An 18,516-nucleotide genomic window follows, 5' to 3' on the forward strand; every position below is an offset into this window, starting at 1 on the left:
ATATATATATATATATATATATATATATATATATATATATATATATATATAGTCCTAGGCACAGCCAAGATATCTGCGAGAACCCTCAAGCTCCCAGGCCTCTGGTAGAGGACCCGAGCTAAGAGGAAGAAGAATCACCACCAGCATATAGAAATATATATATATATATATATATATATATATATATATATATATACTTTAATATATATATATATATATATATATATATATATATATATATATATATATATATATATATATATATATATATATATATATATATATATATATCCATTTTAATTTAGCTGAACTGAGGATAAAAATAAATAAAAATGCCTCTTTGCCCCTAGAAACGTGAATGCAGGCTGAAGTCAGGGTTGGTTCATCCCCAAACCCGCCTGTAGGGGGCGCTTTGTCTACGTGGACGAGGCCAAACGTCCGCATTAACATACAGAAATGTAACCTTTAAAGTGTTGGCGGTAGTTTTAAGTAAGCAGGTTGCTTTTAGTGCAAAGGTCATCTCTGTCATATGACCTCTGCAGTGAAACGGCTCCAAAAAATGTTTTTACTTTAAAGTCTTGTGGCTTCTTGTCGGTTTGAAAGCTGTTCAACCCTGAATCTGACTAATGTTTAAAGGACAGTTAGTGATTAACTGGGCTGGATAAGGATTGTTGGTTGCACAGATACCGGGCGGATCGAGCCTCTCTGAACGCCTCAGCATGCTCTGTGTCCGGGTCTGGACACGCTGTGGTGTCCGGTACCGACCGTGGAGACAAAACGCGAGCCACGTGGCCGCCGCCAGGCTGGATCTCAGCGGCATTTACCCCCCCATTGCCACTCCGTTCACCGCCAAGGAGGACGTAGACTACCAGAAGCTGGAGGAGAACCTGCAGAAATATGACAAGATACCCTTTAAAGGTTGGAGCTCAGCTTCACACAGCTCAGATAAACCGAACCGAACCGTAACATACGCAATGCTTCAATAATGATCCTTCACATGTTAAGGAAGTCTGCATTAAATACATGTTGTTTTTTAGTATTTCAATAAGTTTGGCTTGTTTTCTACCCTACATAATAAGACAAAGTTCAACGTTAAAGAAACACACAAAAACTCTTGTCTGTCGCCCCCTACCGTTCTTGAGTTGGTACAACGTTTTATTATGCAGTAAATTGCTCGTAATCTCAATCACATTTTCACAAACTCTAAACCTATTTTTGTCAGTAAATTTGTTTTTATTTATTTCAGATAGCAGACACTACTAAATGTGGCTCACATGTCATTGTGTGAGCCCCAGCTTAACGCTGAGAGTGTTTTTGTTGCTGCAGGTCTGGTGGTTCAAGGCTCCAACGGTGAGTATCCCTACCTGACGGAGGAGGAGCGAGTGGAGGTGGTGAAGGCGGTCAGACGATCCCTGCCGCTGGGCAAGCTGCTGCTGGCCGGATCAGGCTGTGAATGTAGGTGGGATTAGACTCTGTTTAGACATTTAATAGACATAAATACACACATTAACAATAAACAGACACTTTTCAGATGCGTTAAAATTTCTGATTTACTTGGAAAACTGAAGGATTTATGAAAAACTTTTAATTTTAGAAATGTGGTTGTTACGTTTAATCTAATTTTTAATTCCTGGTAAATAGCATGAAATGTAACAGATGAAGTTCTGTTTTGTAATTTTTCTACAGTAGCAGAGTGAATGCAGACAAGCAGCTTTAATTAACCGGTGACCCAGTAACATTTTCTAATCATTTGTTACTGATTAGAAAATGCCATCTCACCCATGTCATAATAATAATAATAATAATAATAATAATAATAATAATAATAATAATAATAATAATATTAATAGAAATTATTTCAGACCTTGCTGCCCCTTTAAAGGGACAATATTACATGTATAAAATGAATATTTTATACATGTATAAAATAAAACAAGGCAACTGTCAACCAGCATGGCAACATTTGCCAGGAATTGCTTTCCATATATTCTCGATGATGTCCAAGTTCTGGGCAATGTCAGTGTTGCCCAATATTTTCTTCTGTTTTCTATATATATATTTATTTATATATATATATATATATATATATATATATATATATGACTATTTTATGTGATTCCTCTGACTGTAGATTATTTCTTTTGCTGTGTGACAATGATAAGCTTAAGGATGAAGTTTATTTGGAGGTAATCAGAGCAAAAAAAAAAAACACCTAAAAAAAACCAAAACTCAATTGAGTCTTTATTATTTTTATTTTGCTACTTAAATGTTGCAGCAATAATCTGATCCCAAAATTATCCTAACCAACACACATTGTAATGTGTGTTGGTTTTTGATTTTTAGTACTGTAAAGTTTTATTTCAGTGCCTTTAAATTGAGTTTCAATGTGGATTTAAGTCTGAAATGATCTGAAATAGTAACACATTTCCTCCCTGTGTGTGCGGCACCTTTCTGGCAATGCTTTATGGGTTTTGTGCAACAAATATAAAAAAAGTTATGTTACCTGTAACTGTGTGGCAGCTAATGTGCTCCACCTGAGAGTAAGACAGGTGTAAATATGAATTCTAAAATCGTATCAGGAATGGCAGAAATCTCTTTATTTACCTGTGAAAACAAGGCCAGCTGCTTGAAAGGTCATGAAATGCAGAACACAAGTATTTTCTTCATATGGACGGATAGATTCATTAAATATTATACTTTCTCTTTTTGGCAGCTTTATTTCATGTTTAGTCTAATTTTGTTTATATGTTTGGATGTGTGTGACGCAGAGTGGCTGAGTGAGGAAATATTACAGTAACAATTCATTTTTTATCAAATCGTTGCTTTCTGCATCATAATCAAATCATGGTGTTTCTCTCCTTTTCACAGAATGCTTTGTGCATCCAGAATAATAATTAAAAACAATTAGATTTGTAAGGAGAAAACTATTATAAGACATAAAAAACAAACTCTCTCCATCCAGTGTTTTGAATAATTAGTACAACCACAAAGCACGAAAATTAATGTTCGACTTTAATTAGGGAAAAAAATGTAACTGCAAAGTAAAAACAATGTGCGTATTTTTTACATTTTTTGTTTATGTTCAGGTTTTCACTCCAAACTTTTCAACTTTTTAAAGTTTTTTTTCCTCATTTTCAAACATATTACAGTTTAATTTAAGAGTGAAAAAAAATATATTAACGCTTAGGTTGATCTCATTAGGAAAAGACTTCTCAAAATGTAAGTTTTAAAATGCTTTTCAGTTTTACCACAAACGCCCTCACGAATGTTCAAATGAAACATGGAAATGTTTCATCCTTTCAAAAACAGCAAAACCCTTGATGAAGTTAATTATTGGTTCGGTTAAATCCAATCTTTGGAGTCACAGAGGGTCAGTAATTAAGGACAATTACAACAAGATGTATTTTATTCATTTTAAATCAGACATGTTTTTATTTAAAGCTTTAGTGTTTCAGGTAAATTGAAAGGAGATTGTGTGATTGTAGAATCGCATGACAGGAACAGGAAGTTTAAATTAGATTGCACAAGATTTTCATATTTTGACATTTCTGTGCTTCTGAGCAGCTTTTTACACTTTTTAAAATCTTCATGGTGCATTTAAGATGCACATTAGATTTTTCTGTGCTTAAATAACTCAAAAAGGAATATATTAATATTTTTATTAATAATTCAGCAATACCCAAATAGCATCCTCTGGAATCAAAGACTCACTAATGGGAAACGATGAATAGTTTTTAGAGTCTGAAACCTTAAAATGTTTTCTCACCTTTAGCTCAAACTGAAGTGATGAAATCCAAATTTCTTTCTTCAATTTGTAGGTAAAAGCTAATTAAGCATTTATCCTTTTTCTACTGTTCTTGCCACTCTTTCGGATCATCAAACACATTTTAATATCATACAAAGATAGCGTGAGTAAATATAAGATTTACAGTTTATAGCTTTTAGTTGATTTTATTCAGGACAAAAAGCCAACCTGGCTCTATTACGCATTAATTTGCCCCTAATGACTGGTTGTGCCAGGCTTTGCAGCAGCAGCATGAACTCTTATCACGGTTTTAAAATAATTTTCACTGAGTTTCTTACATTGTTCAGGAGAAACTTTTGCCCACTGCGGAGCTTTTAGTTTCGTTTTGTTTTTAGTCTTTTAGAAAAGCTGCGAAATGTGAGTTTTGTTCTGTGAGGAATTTTGACCATCCATGAAAGACAATGAAGGTCTTTTCATGGCTTAGCTTTGACCGTGTTGCTAGGTAACGGCCAGGCTTCACTGCTAGGTAACTCAGTTCCTGCTGATTTGTTATATTCCGAAGGTTTTTGAACCTTACAGACTGAATACCCTTAAGCAACAACCAGAGTTGGATAGTAACTAGTTACGTTTACTCAATTGCATTTACTTGAGTAAGTATTTTGAAAAAAAAATTACTTTTAGGGTATTTTTACTACGCTGTACTTTTTATTTTTACTTGAGTATTTTTATTGTTAGTAGTATTTCTACTCTTACTAAATTTTCTGAATTTTCTACCCACTGAATGAAAAACAAACATGTTTAGACCAAAAATTCACCAGACACTGAGACACACCTGTAGTTTTTATTAAAGTTATTAAGATTTTAATTGAAACAAACTAATTTGGAAATGTTTTTCTTTTGTCTGATTTTCTTTTTTTGTTTCTTATATAAATTATTATTTTACCTTAAATTGCCAAAATATGCAAAACTTAACTTTACGTTTTGGTCCGTCTGATTACTTAATTTTTAAATATTAATTGATAGTTTGGTAAGTTACTCAGTACTTGAGCAGACTTTTTACCAAATACCTTTTTACTCTTACTCGAGTAATTTCTTGGACGGCTACTTTCTTCTCTTACTTCAGTAAAAATATGTCGTAGTGCTACCTTTACAACAGTAAAAGTGTTTTAGGACACTCTGCCACTGACTCTGTTGTATTATTTCTGCGTTTTTTCCGTCCAGCCACCAGAGCCACCGTCCAGCTCACAGCCAAGATGGCGGCAGCCGGAGCGGACGCCGTCCTCGTGGTGAACCCGTGCTTCTACAAGGGCAAGATGGACAGCCGGGCGCTCATTCATCACTTCACAAAGGTTAGCTGGCACTTTTACTGCAGAAATGTAATCATGACTTTTGACATAAGATTGATTCGTACCTCATTGTGTAATAGACTAGAAGTGAATATTATGCCTCTGTAAGTTTACCAGAAAGAGGAAATTTGGGTGATTGCATGATATCAATGAGTAAAGCTCCAATTTGGTTGGCCAGATGAGATAGAGAAATAATTAGAATTTAATTAAATGATTAAATATTAAACAATTAGACTAAATTTTAAGCATTACATAAAAAATAGACATGTTAAAGGTGACTTATTACGCTTTCCTGAACAGGTTAGGATAGATCAAAATATGTTCATTACATTTTTCCATAAATTTGCTCAGTTCTGCCTATTTTGAGCTATTTTAGGTCCTCCTGTCACTTTAAATTCAAATAAGCTCAACGTTTACACTCATGTGTAAAAACGGCTGCAAGCAAATGTTCAATTCTACAACCGTACATCTTTGAAAAGTAGAAGTAGAGCCTCCTGCACAATAAGCAAGAATATAGCAAATGGTTTCTGCATGGTAAGTCAACAATGAAACACTTGCCTTTTTCCAGCAGCCATTGTACAGCGCATACAGAAGTAAAACCAGCTGACCAAACATGCTGAAGCTCAGCTGGGGTTGCTAGGTAGCAGGCTGGGCTTCACTGGCGTTGCGAGGTAAAGCAGTGCCTGCTGATTTGTGATGTTATATTCCAATAATTTTTGAATGCCTGATCAGTGATTTGTCAAGCTAAGTCCAGTTGGTGGCGCTATAAAACCTTAAAAAACCCAGAGATTTTTTTTTCTCCCCTCCAGGGGGTCTTTTTGTGGGCTCTTATATGACAGTAGGCTCACAGGAAAGGGGCAGAGAGGGGAGAAGACATGTGGCAAATGTCGGCGGGTCTGGGAATTGAACCCGCGACGGCCACGTCAAGGTCTCAAGGCCTCCAAATGTGGGTCGCTCTATCCCCTACGCCACCACAGCACACCCCCCAAGAGATTTTTTTAAATAAATGTGTGACACTGAATGTTACGGATATATTAAAAACTTTTGAAAACAAAAACATTAAAAGCGGTACCGAGTTCATACATTTTAGCTTTTAAAATATATTAACTTGTTCAAGGCCTGTAATGCTTTCAGAAAATTAAAAAAATGAGGCTTGTTTTTCTATTTTACTTAAAACCAAATCTGCAGTCTAATTTTTTTTTTTAAATGAACATTATACATTGGGGTCAAAAGAGTTTTATTGGAATTGTTAACCAAAAGTTGACTAGTAGTGAAATCATGTTCAGAGATCGACTCAGAATAAAGTAAAGCGCTCAGGTTTAGACATGTCATTCCTCCTCCGGCCTGCAGGTGGCAGACAGCAGCCCGGTGCCAGTGGTTCTGTACAGCGTCCCGGCCAACACGGGCCTGGACCTGCCTGTGGACGCTGTGGTGGCGCTGTCTCAGCACCCAAACATCCTGGGCCTTAAGGACAGCGGAGGAGACGTAAGCTGAGGATACTTTTTTTAAAATTTTAGTTTAGTTTTTCAGAAGGAAATTTTGATCATCTTTGTTTTTTGTTGTTGTTTTTATTTTTTACATTTTGTTTGATCTTTATTTTACCACATAAGTTGATTGGAAACAAGTTCTCATTTTCAGGAAACATCAAAATGTAACTCAGGCAAAATGAACATCATAAAACACGCAAACAAAAACAGCATGTTCATTCTGACTGAACGTACATCTGCTGCTGCAGTGATGGGACTCGACCCAGTGGGCAACAATCCATCCCTTCAGGAAGTCACAATGTTGTGATCTATTAATGCAAATTTACTCATCATTCACACATTTTTTGCAATTTCCATCAGTCATTGTGAGTTTTCCTCAAATCTGACGAAACACCGTAAAGATTTGGATTTTTTCTGACCAATCACTGATTGGTCTGATTTTTGACCAATCCAATTGTTTAATAGGAGCTGAATAGACCAGATTTTAATGTTAGCTCTAAAACAGAATTACAACTGCTTCAAAGTTAGAGAAAGGTTGCAAAGGTTGCTTTATATATATTTTTTCTGTTTGAGTGAATACCCAGTATTTTAATTATCAGTTCAGCGTCCCAGAAATTGAAATATTCCAGACTTGGTATAAATTATTACTTTTTAAATTCAATAGCTGGCCAATGTTTTTTAAGACTGAATAAAAAGTAGTTATGTGCATATGAATGGACGGAGGTGCAGGGTCGCAGAGGCTTTCAGTGAAGCTGGATGGAAAAAGTTATCACACTTGATCTTTACAGTGACGATAACATTTATTCAACACACAAGGTCAAATGTTTTATCACACTTTAACTTGAACTAACCTTAAATTTTGACCTTTCACCTACAGAGACACTTTTTCTCCTGTTCCTTCTCTTATCCACTTAATTTCCAGATTTAAACAAAATGAACTTCATAAAGCATCTTTTCCCTCACCTAGAGAAAGGGAGGGTACAGTTTGTATTCTTAGAGTACAAACTGACGCTCTTATGCTACATAAAACAAGGAACCATGAAAGTTAACCAGTTTATTTCCCTTTAATGAAAAGAGAGCAAACTTAATGAACGAGAGATCTGATGCTTAGTATTCATTATATCAACACCATCAACGTTAAATAGGTTTTATTCAGCTATTGACCCTTTGCAACTACGTCACTAAATCATTCGAGGAGCCATGATGTGAAGTGAGGGATGGGAGTATTGAACAGAACCACTGAAATTGTTTCCCAAAGTTATTTTTGTCTGTTTATTCATGGCTTCTACTTGTTCTAGTCGAGCTAATTTGTAACACACCTTGTTGTGGCTCTTAGACGACGGTATTTACAAAAGTTGGTAATAGTTAACTTAGAAACCCACCCATACTTCCTCCCTCCTGACGTGTTGATCAAATTACAGACTTTGCTTGAATTCAAACCACATGATTTATATCACTATGTCATAAACAGCGTCTCCCTTTACACCGGAGCGGGATTAAAAACGTACAAAAGACGAGATGCTAACCATTTTTTTCCCATACATGCTAGGCTATATGACGGTACGGCATTGTTTCCATGGTTACTAACAGTTAGTCTCCATTCTACGATATTTGATATATTTTCTAATCATATTTACTTATAAAGTACATGAACGTTAATCTTCTTACCTTGTAAAAAATGTTCGCTGCAAATCCGCGATAACACCGAGAGCTGCCAGCCGTCTCTGCCGTATCTTTCCTCATTAACACTTAGAAAATAAAGTTTGGTCTTCACCCTTACCTTCTTGTGCAGCCGACCGCGCAGCACCCGGTGACATTTTTAAAAGTGAAATCAACTAATTAGAAGCGATCATAGGTTAATAGGTTACATGTCTGTTTTTAGATTAACTTTAAAGGAGTGCATTGTTTGTTTTGACGACCGTTATGGAGGAGTGGGCGGAGTTTCGGCACTGTTTCCATGGTTACCAACGGTTGGGCACGCACCTTTTCCATAATGTGATATTTAATATCTGTCTAATCATGCTTTCTTGTAAAGTATATGAACGTTAATCTGTATGTAACGAATGACTATATCTTACAAATTTTACTTTTTGAAGGAATTACTGAGTTAAATCAACTTTTTCATGATATTAAAAATTTTTGACCAGTACCTGTACATCATCAGAATAATTATCAACTCCTCCTCAATGTAGCTACACCTATAAATTACTGATTTCAATAAATTTGAAAATATGATGAAATGCAGAAGGATTCTTCATAAAATCAAGAAAATTAAAGACAATCCTGACCATCCTGTTCATGAGAAGACAGAGTATCTTCAGTCAGAGGTTTATTCACATTTGCTGTAACAGAGACCACTATGGGAGATCTTTCCTGCCAACAGTCATCACTATCTACAATAACTATTCTGAAGAATCTGAATCAATGAGTTACAGCATTTAATTCACCTTTGGGATCAATAAAGTGTTTTTGAATTTGAATTTGAAGCTACTGTATGCAGTTTAGTAGAACAAATCAAACTTCCTTTGTTCAAAATATTGTTTACATCACATTATCCTTGCATTTTAACTGGTAAATTCAAAGTCTTTTTATTATCAAATATTTTCCCACTACCGAAAGAAATTCACTGCTGTTACATGGTGTAAAACAGCTTGTTTAAACTAGAAGCAGGAAGAAATGCAACAAGTGGGCATGAACTCGGGAACTAACTGGCCAAGGACCAAACAGACGGGTTTGAATTGTCTTCCTGTTTAAAAATGAGCAATTTGCTGTTGTGTTTATGAAAAGACGGACTGATTGTCAGCAGCTTCTTCACGTTTGAAGGAGCTGTGACGGCTGAAGAGCCTGGAACCAAAGTGCATCCAGCTCTCTGATGCTGTCTGATTGCAGGGTTGCGAGCCGGAAGGAGGAAGAACGCCAGGCTCTTGTCAGGCTCTTCATGCCTTTTTGTCCGTGTGGGAAGTGTTTGCAAGAAGTTGCAAATGGATTTCTGGTTTGGGAAATGACAGGTTTGTGAACTTGCTGGGAGATGGCAGAGTGGCGCTGCTTTGACACAGAGCAGGACGGTTCAGCGTGAGGAAGAACAACGCTGGTAGAGACAGGCAGTGAATAGTTACATTTACTCTATTACATTCACTTGAGTAAGATTTTTTGAAAAATAAATTTTTTTTTGCAATAGTTTTACTATGCTGTACTTTTTACTTTTACTTGAATAATTTTATTATGAAGTATTTCTACTCTTACTTTAGTAAAATTTCCGGATTTTCTACCCACGGAATGAAGAACAAACATGTTCAAACCAAAAATTCACCAGACACAGACACATATATGTATCTGGTGATACACACACACACACACACACACACACCCACACACACACATATATATATATATATATATTTATTATGAAAAGAAGACAAAAATAAAGTAGAACTGAAAGATTTTACAAGGTGTCATCCTTTTCATTCTCCCAGTTTTTTCTGACTTCAATCTGAACTGAGAGGTCAAACTTTCACCCAACATTAATGCTCCGTAGTAAAGCTTCTGGTACTTTAGAACATATTGAACTGTTTCTTCTTCTGATTTTCTCTTCTGCTGCAGGTGAATGAACCCAAGGTCTGAAAACTCGGATCCACAGAACGTAATTCTAAGAAAACATTATACAAAATAAGCATCTATTCTCTTTCAAGACAATCAAATCTGTCTCACTGAAAGAATCACAATGATTTTATTTGTTGCTTCTTTTTTATGTTTTGAGCATGTATTCCTGGAAGAAAGGTAGAAATGAGCAGAAAGTACTTGCAATAAATTTAAGATTTTTTTCTGTGAAATGATCAAAACCCTCATGTATTCTTTCCAACAGAAATTATTTCTGAATTCGCTTTACCTTCAACTTTAAACAGTATTCATACCACTCAGCTAACCTTAAAATACCTGCATAAAATTCATATTACACCTCAAAACTCCAGATGTAATGATACAAATGATGTATTTTGGTAACAGTCTGTGTGAATTGTTTCTTAGGGATTCTTTGGATTAAACATTTAAATGTTTACAATGATGAATAACAACAATAAATGCACTAATAAATGTATTTAAAGGGAAAACAAAACCCTAATCTACCCACAAAATAAACCCTGCCTCCCTGTTTGACAGTCAGTTCAGTGTCAGTCTAAAATGTAAGCAAAACAACATAATCTAAGAAGTATTTACTCTGGTTTTATTGATTAAGTCCTTTGAACGCTGGAGTGTTTACAGTGAAAAAGAACACAACACTGTTTTTTCTCAGTGCCAATTTACCAAACCAAAGCATGAAACTGCCTGAGCGCTCCCATTGGGTTTGTATTATTCTGCACCTGAACTGCACACCTAGACTGTCCTGTTTGTTTTTTGTTTTTATTACAGGAGAAAAGACTCACAATTTGTGGCCAATATTTGGCCTACTCTGCAAAAACTACCAGTGCAAATATCGTTGGACACTTGAAATAAGACAAAACTAACTTACAAGTATCTTTTCATCGAGATGTATTTTAGTCAATAATTGTCTAATATTTGTTAAGAAGTAAGAGTCTTACTGGCAGATTATTTCTCTTAAAACATAGCAATTTTTCCATATAATAAGTGAAACAATAATCTGCCAGTGGAACTAGAACGTTTTAATGAAGCTCCTTTGTCATTCTGAAAAGTTACTTATAACTTAGTTTTGTCTTATTTCAAGTGTACTAGAAAATACTATGCAATGCAATGGATGTTTTTGTAAAACTCTGACCTAATGATTTTGACTTTAGCCAATTCCTCTATAAATTTATAAAAAAAATTGTTTATCTCTAGAAAACAGGAAATTAACTCATCAAACAGAAAGTTAACTTATTTCAAATAGAAATTTAACTCGTTATGTACCGAAGATGGAAAATGAACTTGTTATCTTGAATGGAAAGTTATCTGTGAAATAAAAAGTTAACTTCTGGTTTTCTAGAGAAAACGAGTTAATTTCCCATTTTTCAAACTGGAAGTTAACTCCTTATGTATAAGGAGTTCCTTATGTGTTATCTCTAGAAAACAGGAAGTTAACTCGTTATCTCTAGAAAACAGGAAGTTAACTCGTTATCTCTAGAAACAGGAAGTTAACTCGTTATCTCTAGAAAACAGGAAGTTAACTCGTTATCTCTAGAAACAGGAAGTTAACTCGTTATCTCTAGAAACAGCAAGTTAACTCGTTATCTCTAGAAACAGGAAGTTAACTTGTTATCTCTAGAAACAGCAAGTTAACTCGTTATCTCTAGAAACAGGAAGTTAACTCGTTATCTCTAGAAAACAGGAAGTTAACTCGTTATCTCTAGAAACAGCAAGTTAACTCGTTATCTCTAGAAAACAGGAAGTTAACTCGTTATCTCTAGAAACAGGAAGTTAACTCGTTATCTCTAGAAAACAGGAAGTTAACTCGTTATCTCTAGAAAACAGGAAGTTAACTCGTTATCTCTAGAAACAGGAAGTTAACTTGTTATCTCTAGAAAACAGGAAGTTAACTTGTTATCTCTAGAAACAGCAAGTTAACTCGTTATCTCTAGAAACAGGAAGTTAACTCGTTATCTCTAGAAAACAGGAAGTTAACTCGTTATCTCTAGAAACAGCAAGTTAACTCGTTATCTCTAGAAAACAGGAAGTTAACTCGTTATCTCTAGAAAACAGGAAGTTAACTCGTTATCTCTAGAAACAGCAAGTTAACTCGTTATCTCTAGAAAACAGGAAGTTAACTCGTTATCTCTAGAAAACAGGAAGTTAACTCGTTATCTCTAGAAAACCATCAAGATAAAGTCTACATGTAAAACATCTGCTTTCGACTTCAGTGTGGCATAAACTACATTTGTAATTGAACAGCATAATAAATGCTTAATTCATGAATCTAACAAGTATGTTTTCCCAGGCCCTTAAGCTGCACATTGCATGCTAGCAGCAGTAATTAGACTACAAAGAAAATAAAAGCTAATAAGTCTTCCTGACACCTGGGGAGACGGTCGTCTTCCTGCAGTATTATTTTCCCCATTAGAGCTTTATCTGCAGAACCAGTGTGCTCCAGCTTTCAGGCGACCAGCAGGAGCTCCTGTAACCTGATTGACTGACTGATCAATTACAGTCCTGCATGTTTTAAATGACTAATATGAGGAAAGTGACTGACAGGCTGTGGTTATAAATACACCGTCAGTGGGAACGCTAATGGAGGCTGAGGCAGAATTCAGCAGGTTTTCCCTGCGGAGCGCGCGGCCTCCCTTTGAACATTTCAGGTTTACTTGGATTGTGAGTTTCAGTTTGTAGATTGACAAAAAGAAAGTTGAAAGAGGCAAAACAAAACATGGAGCCGATATTCATGAGATGATATTCATGAGCGTCTCCAGTCCTCTACTCACCACCGTTTGAAGTTAAATCCTCTTTTTTTGGTTCTCTTGGGAGCGATCTGCTTTCCTCCATTTCTTCCCCTCCCTCTTGATTTGGATCTTGAACGATCCCCTCCTCCAGAAAAAAGAAAAAAAAAAACCTTGGCTCTGAGAGGAGATGATGCTTGTCTCTTGCTGAGCGATTTGTTTACCTTGTGAGATGTTAGGCATGTCTTAGTCCCCGGTGGGAACCTCTCCTGGGATTCAAATACACCGGCAGATATTTACTCTGGCAGATGGGAGGAACTGACGTTGAAACGCTGCTTTTGACTTGTTTCTTCTCGTTTTCTTTTTTCATGTTTCCTCAGATCACACGGATTGGCCTGATTGTTCACAGAACCAATGCGCAGGATTTCCAGGTTTTAGCGGGCTCAGCGGGGTTTCTGATGGCTGCTTATTGTGTTGGTAAGAAGCCCCAAAGGGGAGCTGTTGTTCCTCAACGGGGAACCATCAGCTGCACTTCCTTTCAACCAGAACCCGGGTGAATAACTATATCTAATTGTTTTAAGATTTCATGTAACAAGAGGCCTTTACACTACAGCCATACATGTGAAGACATTTCTTATTGAATCTAATTAATCTGGGTTGTTTATTTCTCTCCAATCAGCGTTAGAAGATGTCAGGATAAACACAGTTTTAGATTTCAAACAAACACACATCCATGGCGTCTGTTTTCAGATGTGCATGAAACATTTGTTGGTACCTTTGGCAAGAATATATAAAACTTTTATATTCCAGTGGCAAAATGTCCCACAAGAAAAACTAGAAAAACCAAGCATTTAATTTGAAAACATTCCTCTGATAGTCCAGTAGACGTGTGCAATTTCGGACCAAAATTGCAACTTTTGTTACATGTTCAGTTGGTGCAGTTCATTTTCTCACTGAGTCAACAAGGTGTGTTACAAATTAGCTCGACTCGAACAAGTAGAAGCCATGAATAAACAGACAAAAATAACTTTGGGAAACAATTTCAGTGGTTCTGTTCAATACTCCCATCCCTCACTTCACATCATGGCACCTCGAATGATTTAGTGACGTAGTTGCAAAGGGTCAATAGTCCACTTCCTGTTTCTGGATCGTCTCCAGGCCACTCGCATCCGTAAGAAAAGCATGAAAGTGTGGACAAGCACCTCACTGTTAGGCATAGGGGAGGACCTGTGATGCTGTGGGCCTTTTTACCTTCCACAAACCCTGGGAACATAAAATGTAAACATCCCTATTCAATCAAATGAAAGAAATGAGTAAGTTTAAATAGCAAATTACTGTAATAATTCTTAATAAATTTAGTTCTGTTATGGTTAAAACTGTTTGTGTGGTACGGTATTTTTATAATGTTTGTAAGTTGTTTAAGCAGTTCATTTGATTTGTGTCCAATTTGATCTTGTTTGTGTCTGAAGGGCACACACAAAAGGTCTTTAAGTGATTTTTATTGTAATGTTTGGAAGTATGGCCTTCAGAGATTAATGCTGGTCGTTAAATAAACAAATAAACCTTTTTAGAGAAATCCCAGAACATTTTAGGGAAATATGTTAGAGGACTAACGTTCAGTACATTGAAAAAACATAATTATTGGGTCTTTAAGCTGGATAATGATTAAAAACATTCAGCCGATTCATAGAAATGTTTCAGCAATTACAAATGAGACTTTTTTATAAATCCTGTAGAAACCTACAGAGTCCAAAACAATTATGCAAATAGCTCAGAGATTAGCAGAGCTAGCAAGTCGGCACAGACAGGTTCATATAGAAATGCATCCATACGGTCAATGTGTGTGTGTGTGTGTGTGTGTGTGTGTGTGTGTTGCTGCTCTGATTACCAAGTTCATCCTCGTGATCATCATGTTGCAGGCTGTGTGTTGAGGTCTTATAGAAATCTTGCAGCTTTGATGGGAAATGAAAACTGCTGACATGCTGCGGCACTTAGCGGCTTCCCAGATCTGGTTTGCTGACTTGTCAGTTCAAAGCTTTTTCAAGTCTTTTTTAATTTGATCAAATCAACCTTCCTTTGGAACGTCACATGTTTTTTACGAAATCACATCAGTTAGATGTCAGCATGGCAAGTTTCAGAAATAAAGGTGTAGTTTTTGTTTTCGGGGATTTTCCAAATCAGTGTCATTATTTGATAGCATAAAGAAGATCAGACTCTTAGTCCTATTGTTTTCATGTAGGGAATTGACCAGGTTTGAAAATTGTTTTGTGATCAACTGGACTGTAGACAAAACATATTTTTATTACAGCCAGAGGTGAACAGAGTACCCAGAAATTGTACTTGAGTAATAATGGCACTAATTCAACATATTTTTACTCAAGTAAAAGTATCCATCTAAAACATTAAAAAGTATTTGTTTGAAAGTCTACTCCAGTACTGACTAACTGATCAAATTATCAATAATTACATAATCAGACAGACCAAAATATAAAGTTGAGGGGAAATTTTGTTATTTTAAGGACAAAAATTACAGTAATTTATTTGAGTAACACAAAATTACAAAATCAGGCAAAGAAAAAAAAAAAAAAAATCGAAATCATTTTCTGTTAGTTAAAAACATATGAAACTTTAACAAAACCTGCAGGTGTGTGAGTCTGGTGACCTTTTGGTTAAAACATGTTTGTTTTTCATTCGGTGGGTAGAAAAACCAGGATTGTCACTCAGCTAAGAGTAGAAATACTTCATAATAAAATTACTCAAGTAAAACTAAAAAGTACAGCGAAACAAAATACTCCTAAAAGTAAATGTTTTCAAAGAAGTTGCATTTAATTATTCTAATTAAATGCATTTAATTAAATATAATAAGTTACTATCAAACTCTGCTTACAGCACATTTTTGTAAGTTTTAATTTGAAATTTATGAATGTCAATTCATCAAAAAGACCAGTTGATTTAATTAAATTAATTGAATTATATCTAACTGAGTATAGAAATTTAAGCAAATGTTGTGCGAAGGTAGCATTTTATATTAAGCTCTCGCTGCTTCCTCTGCGTGTGAAGGTGCTGTCGGTGGAGTGTGTGCGCTGGCTAACGTTCTGGGCCAGGAGCTGTGTGAATTGGAGCGTCTGTGTCGGTCTGGGCGCTGGGAGGAAGCCAAAGTCCTGCAGCAGCGGCTCATAGAACCCAACGCAGCCGTGAGTACCATCTGCTGCGCTGCTTGAGCCACCGGTTCAGGAACCCGCCAACCCACACCGCCACAAACAGCGTCAGACTGAGCTCCCTCACATTCTATCACTTTAAGGCTGAATCTATAGGGTGAAATATTCACTCCTGTCAGAACATGTGACAAAATATTTAACACAAGAAAAGAAGAGGTTATTACAGTAAAATTATGTCAACTGTAGGAATGTACAGCAACAATAAAATCATTTTCAAATAATCTGCTGATTTTTACAGATTGCTGTGTCACAACATTGCTAATGTTTATCTTCTATCACAAACAGTGGCTTGCTCAAGTATTTTAGTATCCACTGGACTTCCCTACATTTTGCTGCAGACTTCAGTCAGTTTTATTGGGATATTATAAACCAAACCAAACTGAAGTGGTGCATAATTATGCATTGCTTCAAAGACATTTTTTTAAACCCAAAAAAAAAAAGCCAATAAGACCATTGTTACTTTGGAGGAGCTGCAGGCAAAATGTGGATTTTTTATGTTTTGATGCTATATATTTAGGTTTCTACTATTTCTGAAAACAGCTTTTAAAAAACTAACCAGCTGTTTTCAATTTATGGTAAATAACTTAATGTTTATTGGTGTCTGTAAAATGAGGCGTTTCAAAAACCTCCTGATTAAGTCACAAACCAGAGCTGCGTCGTCACCTAGCAACCCCAGCGAAGGTCTACCACGTCTAGTCAGCTGGTTTTACCACTGTATAAGCTGTACAATGGCTGCTGAAAAAGACAAGTGTTTTGTTGTTGACTTACCATCCAGAAGTCACTACCTGCATTTTTGTTGGTTATGCAGGAGACTCTACTTCTGCTTTTCAAAGATGTATGGTTCCATAATTACGCATCTGTTAGCAGCCGTTTTCTTGCGTGAGTGTAAACGTTGAGCAGCTAATTTGGATTTAAAGTGACAAGATGCAGTAAAACAGCTCATACTGTAAGGAACTCAAAGCAGTTGGAACTGAGCAGGTTAAAATCTCATTATCTAAACATGATTTCTGTGCAAAAAATTTAATTATCAAGTTTTGCATAGACCACTGGTCTTTCCTAACTTGGCCAAAGAAGCACAAACGGTCACCTTTAAGTTTAATCACATCATTTTATCAAATCATGTTCCTAAGTGATGAGCTTCACCAGTAGAAGCGAGTAAAAACAGAATGGGTTCAGTGAAAAACAGTTTCGTTTTGAGCCCTGAGGTGGATGTCAGAGGTCTGTGCTGAGCTCTGATCAGAGATACTCTGGGACCGGCTGATTTGGCCGCTCACTGTGCTTAAGGCTACAAACAGGTTCATTAAGGAGTGTTAAATGTCACGGCCCTGGCAGACTCGCTCTCCCACCGCTTCATGAGTCTGAAGTCACACCAATATCAGGCCTTCACATGTTTCTTTTTTACTGCAACCGTTTCTATATGCAGTCCATATAATGATGGGGATGTGTAGAAATTGACCGAAGCTTCTTGTTGCTAGGTGACCAGAAAATTGGGAGTTCCTGCCCTGAAGCAGGCGATGGAGTGGTTTGGTTACCACGGCGGCGCCTGCCGGTCTCCTCTACAGCGGCTCACAGAGGAGGAGACTCAGCTGCTGAGGCGGGACTTCTCCACCAATGGATGGCTGTGACGGGGAGGTGGGCGGAGCCTGTGTGCATGGGGCGGGCGCCGCATGGGCAAGTGGATGTTTCATCTATGTGAGTCTGGGTGGGAATCGAAACGGCAATAAATAAAATTTGATCACACAGATGCAATCTTGGTCCATTTTATTGGAAAACCCTAAAATTGAACTTCTTGCTTTTACAGTGCTCTGGAACGTACTGCACAATGTTAGGCTTTGAACGCCTCACAAAGCTCTGATCAATACATTATAGCATCTGAAATGGAAAATGTGCCAAAGGCTGTACACTGCACAAACACTAAATCTCACCAGATATTTTTGATTAGTTTCTAGTAACAATACGTTAGTGCACTTGAAAAAAGACAAAACTAACTTACTAGTAATTTTTTAGATAAGAATATGAGTTTGATTTTAGTCAATGATTCCTTTAACATTGAATGAAAAAGTTATTGTTCACTTATAACTATTACTTTTTCAATATAAATAAAATATTGACTTAAAAGAAACTCCTATTTCTTGCTGAAAAATTACTTGCAAGTTAATTTTGTCTTATTTTAAGTATGCTAAGATATTTACACTGGAAATTAATTGAATTTTTGATTTTGAAGATTTAATGTTTGGAAGATCATGATTTTTTTTTTATCAGTTCACTCCTTTGGTTTTCATAGTTCAGGATGGCCATCTTGTTTGACAAGCGTGATTTACAGCTTCTATGTATTTGAACTTTGAATTCAGACCAACTGCA

At 36.3% G+C, this 18,516-nt stretch overlaps 1 protein-coding gene and 1 long non-coding RNA gene across 2 annotated transcripts; one reads left to right on the top strand and one right to left on the bottom strand.

Annotated features, from left to right (window-relative positions):
* Positions 1 to 308: 308 nt before the first annotated feature.
* Positions 309 to 17,895, top strand: hoga1 (4-hydroxy-2-oxoglutarate aldolase 1). The gene is made up of 7 exons (XM_044115537.1): positions 309 to 918; positions 1,327 to 1,455; positions 4,967 to 5,094; positions 6,442 to 6,576; positions 13,318 to 13,414; positions 15,998 to 16,131; positions 17,631 to 17,895. Exons 1-7 carry the CDS (start codon positions 720 to 722, stop codon positions 17,778 to 17,780), a joined length of 972 nt encoding a protein of 323 aa, XP_043971472.1. The 5' UTR covers positions 309 to 719; the 3' UTR covers positions 17,781 to 17,895.
* On the bottom strand, positions 804 to 9,671 carry LOC122830296. The gene is made up of 3 exons (XR_006370503.1): positions 8,247 to 9,671; positions 1,365 to 1,472; positions 804 to 887 (listed from the first exon to the last, which is right to left on the bottom strand). It is a non-coding gene; the product is annotated as an uncharacterized LOC122830296 (long non-coding RNA).
* Positions 17,896 to 18,516: the final 621 nt, after the last annotated feature.

The sequence above is a fragment of the Gambusia affinis genome, linkage group LG04 (assembly GCF_019740435.1).
Source record: "Gambusia affinis linkage group LG04, SWU_Gaff_1.0, whole genome shotgun sequence".
Classification (NCBI taxonomy): Eukaryota; Metazoa; Chordata; class Actinopteri; order Cyprinodontiformes; family Poeciliidae; genus Gambusia; species Gambusia affinis.

Coding starts and splice junctions, on each gene's coding strand:
- hoga1 (XM_044115537.1), top strand. CDS start 720: ATGCTCTGTGTCCGGGTCTGGACACGCTGTGGTGTCCGGTACCGACCG. Junction 5,095..6,441: donor TCATTCATCACTTCACAAAG/GTTAGCTGGCAC, acceptor TCCGGCCTGCAG/GTGGCAGACAGCAGCCCGGT. Junction 6,577..13,317: donor TTAAGGACAGCGGAGGAGAC/GTAAGCTGAGGA, acceptor ATGTTTCCTCAG/ATCACACGGATTGGCCTGAT.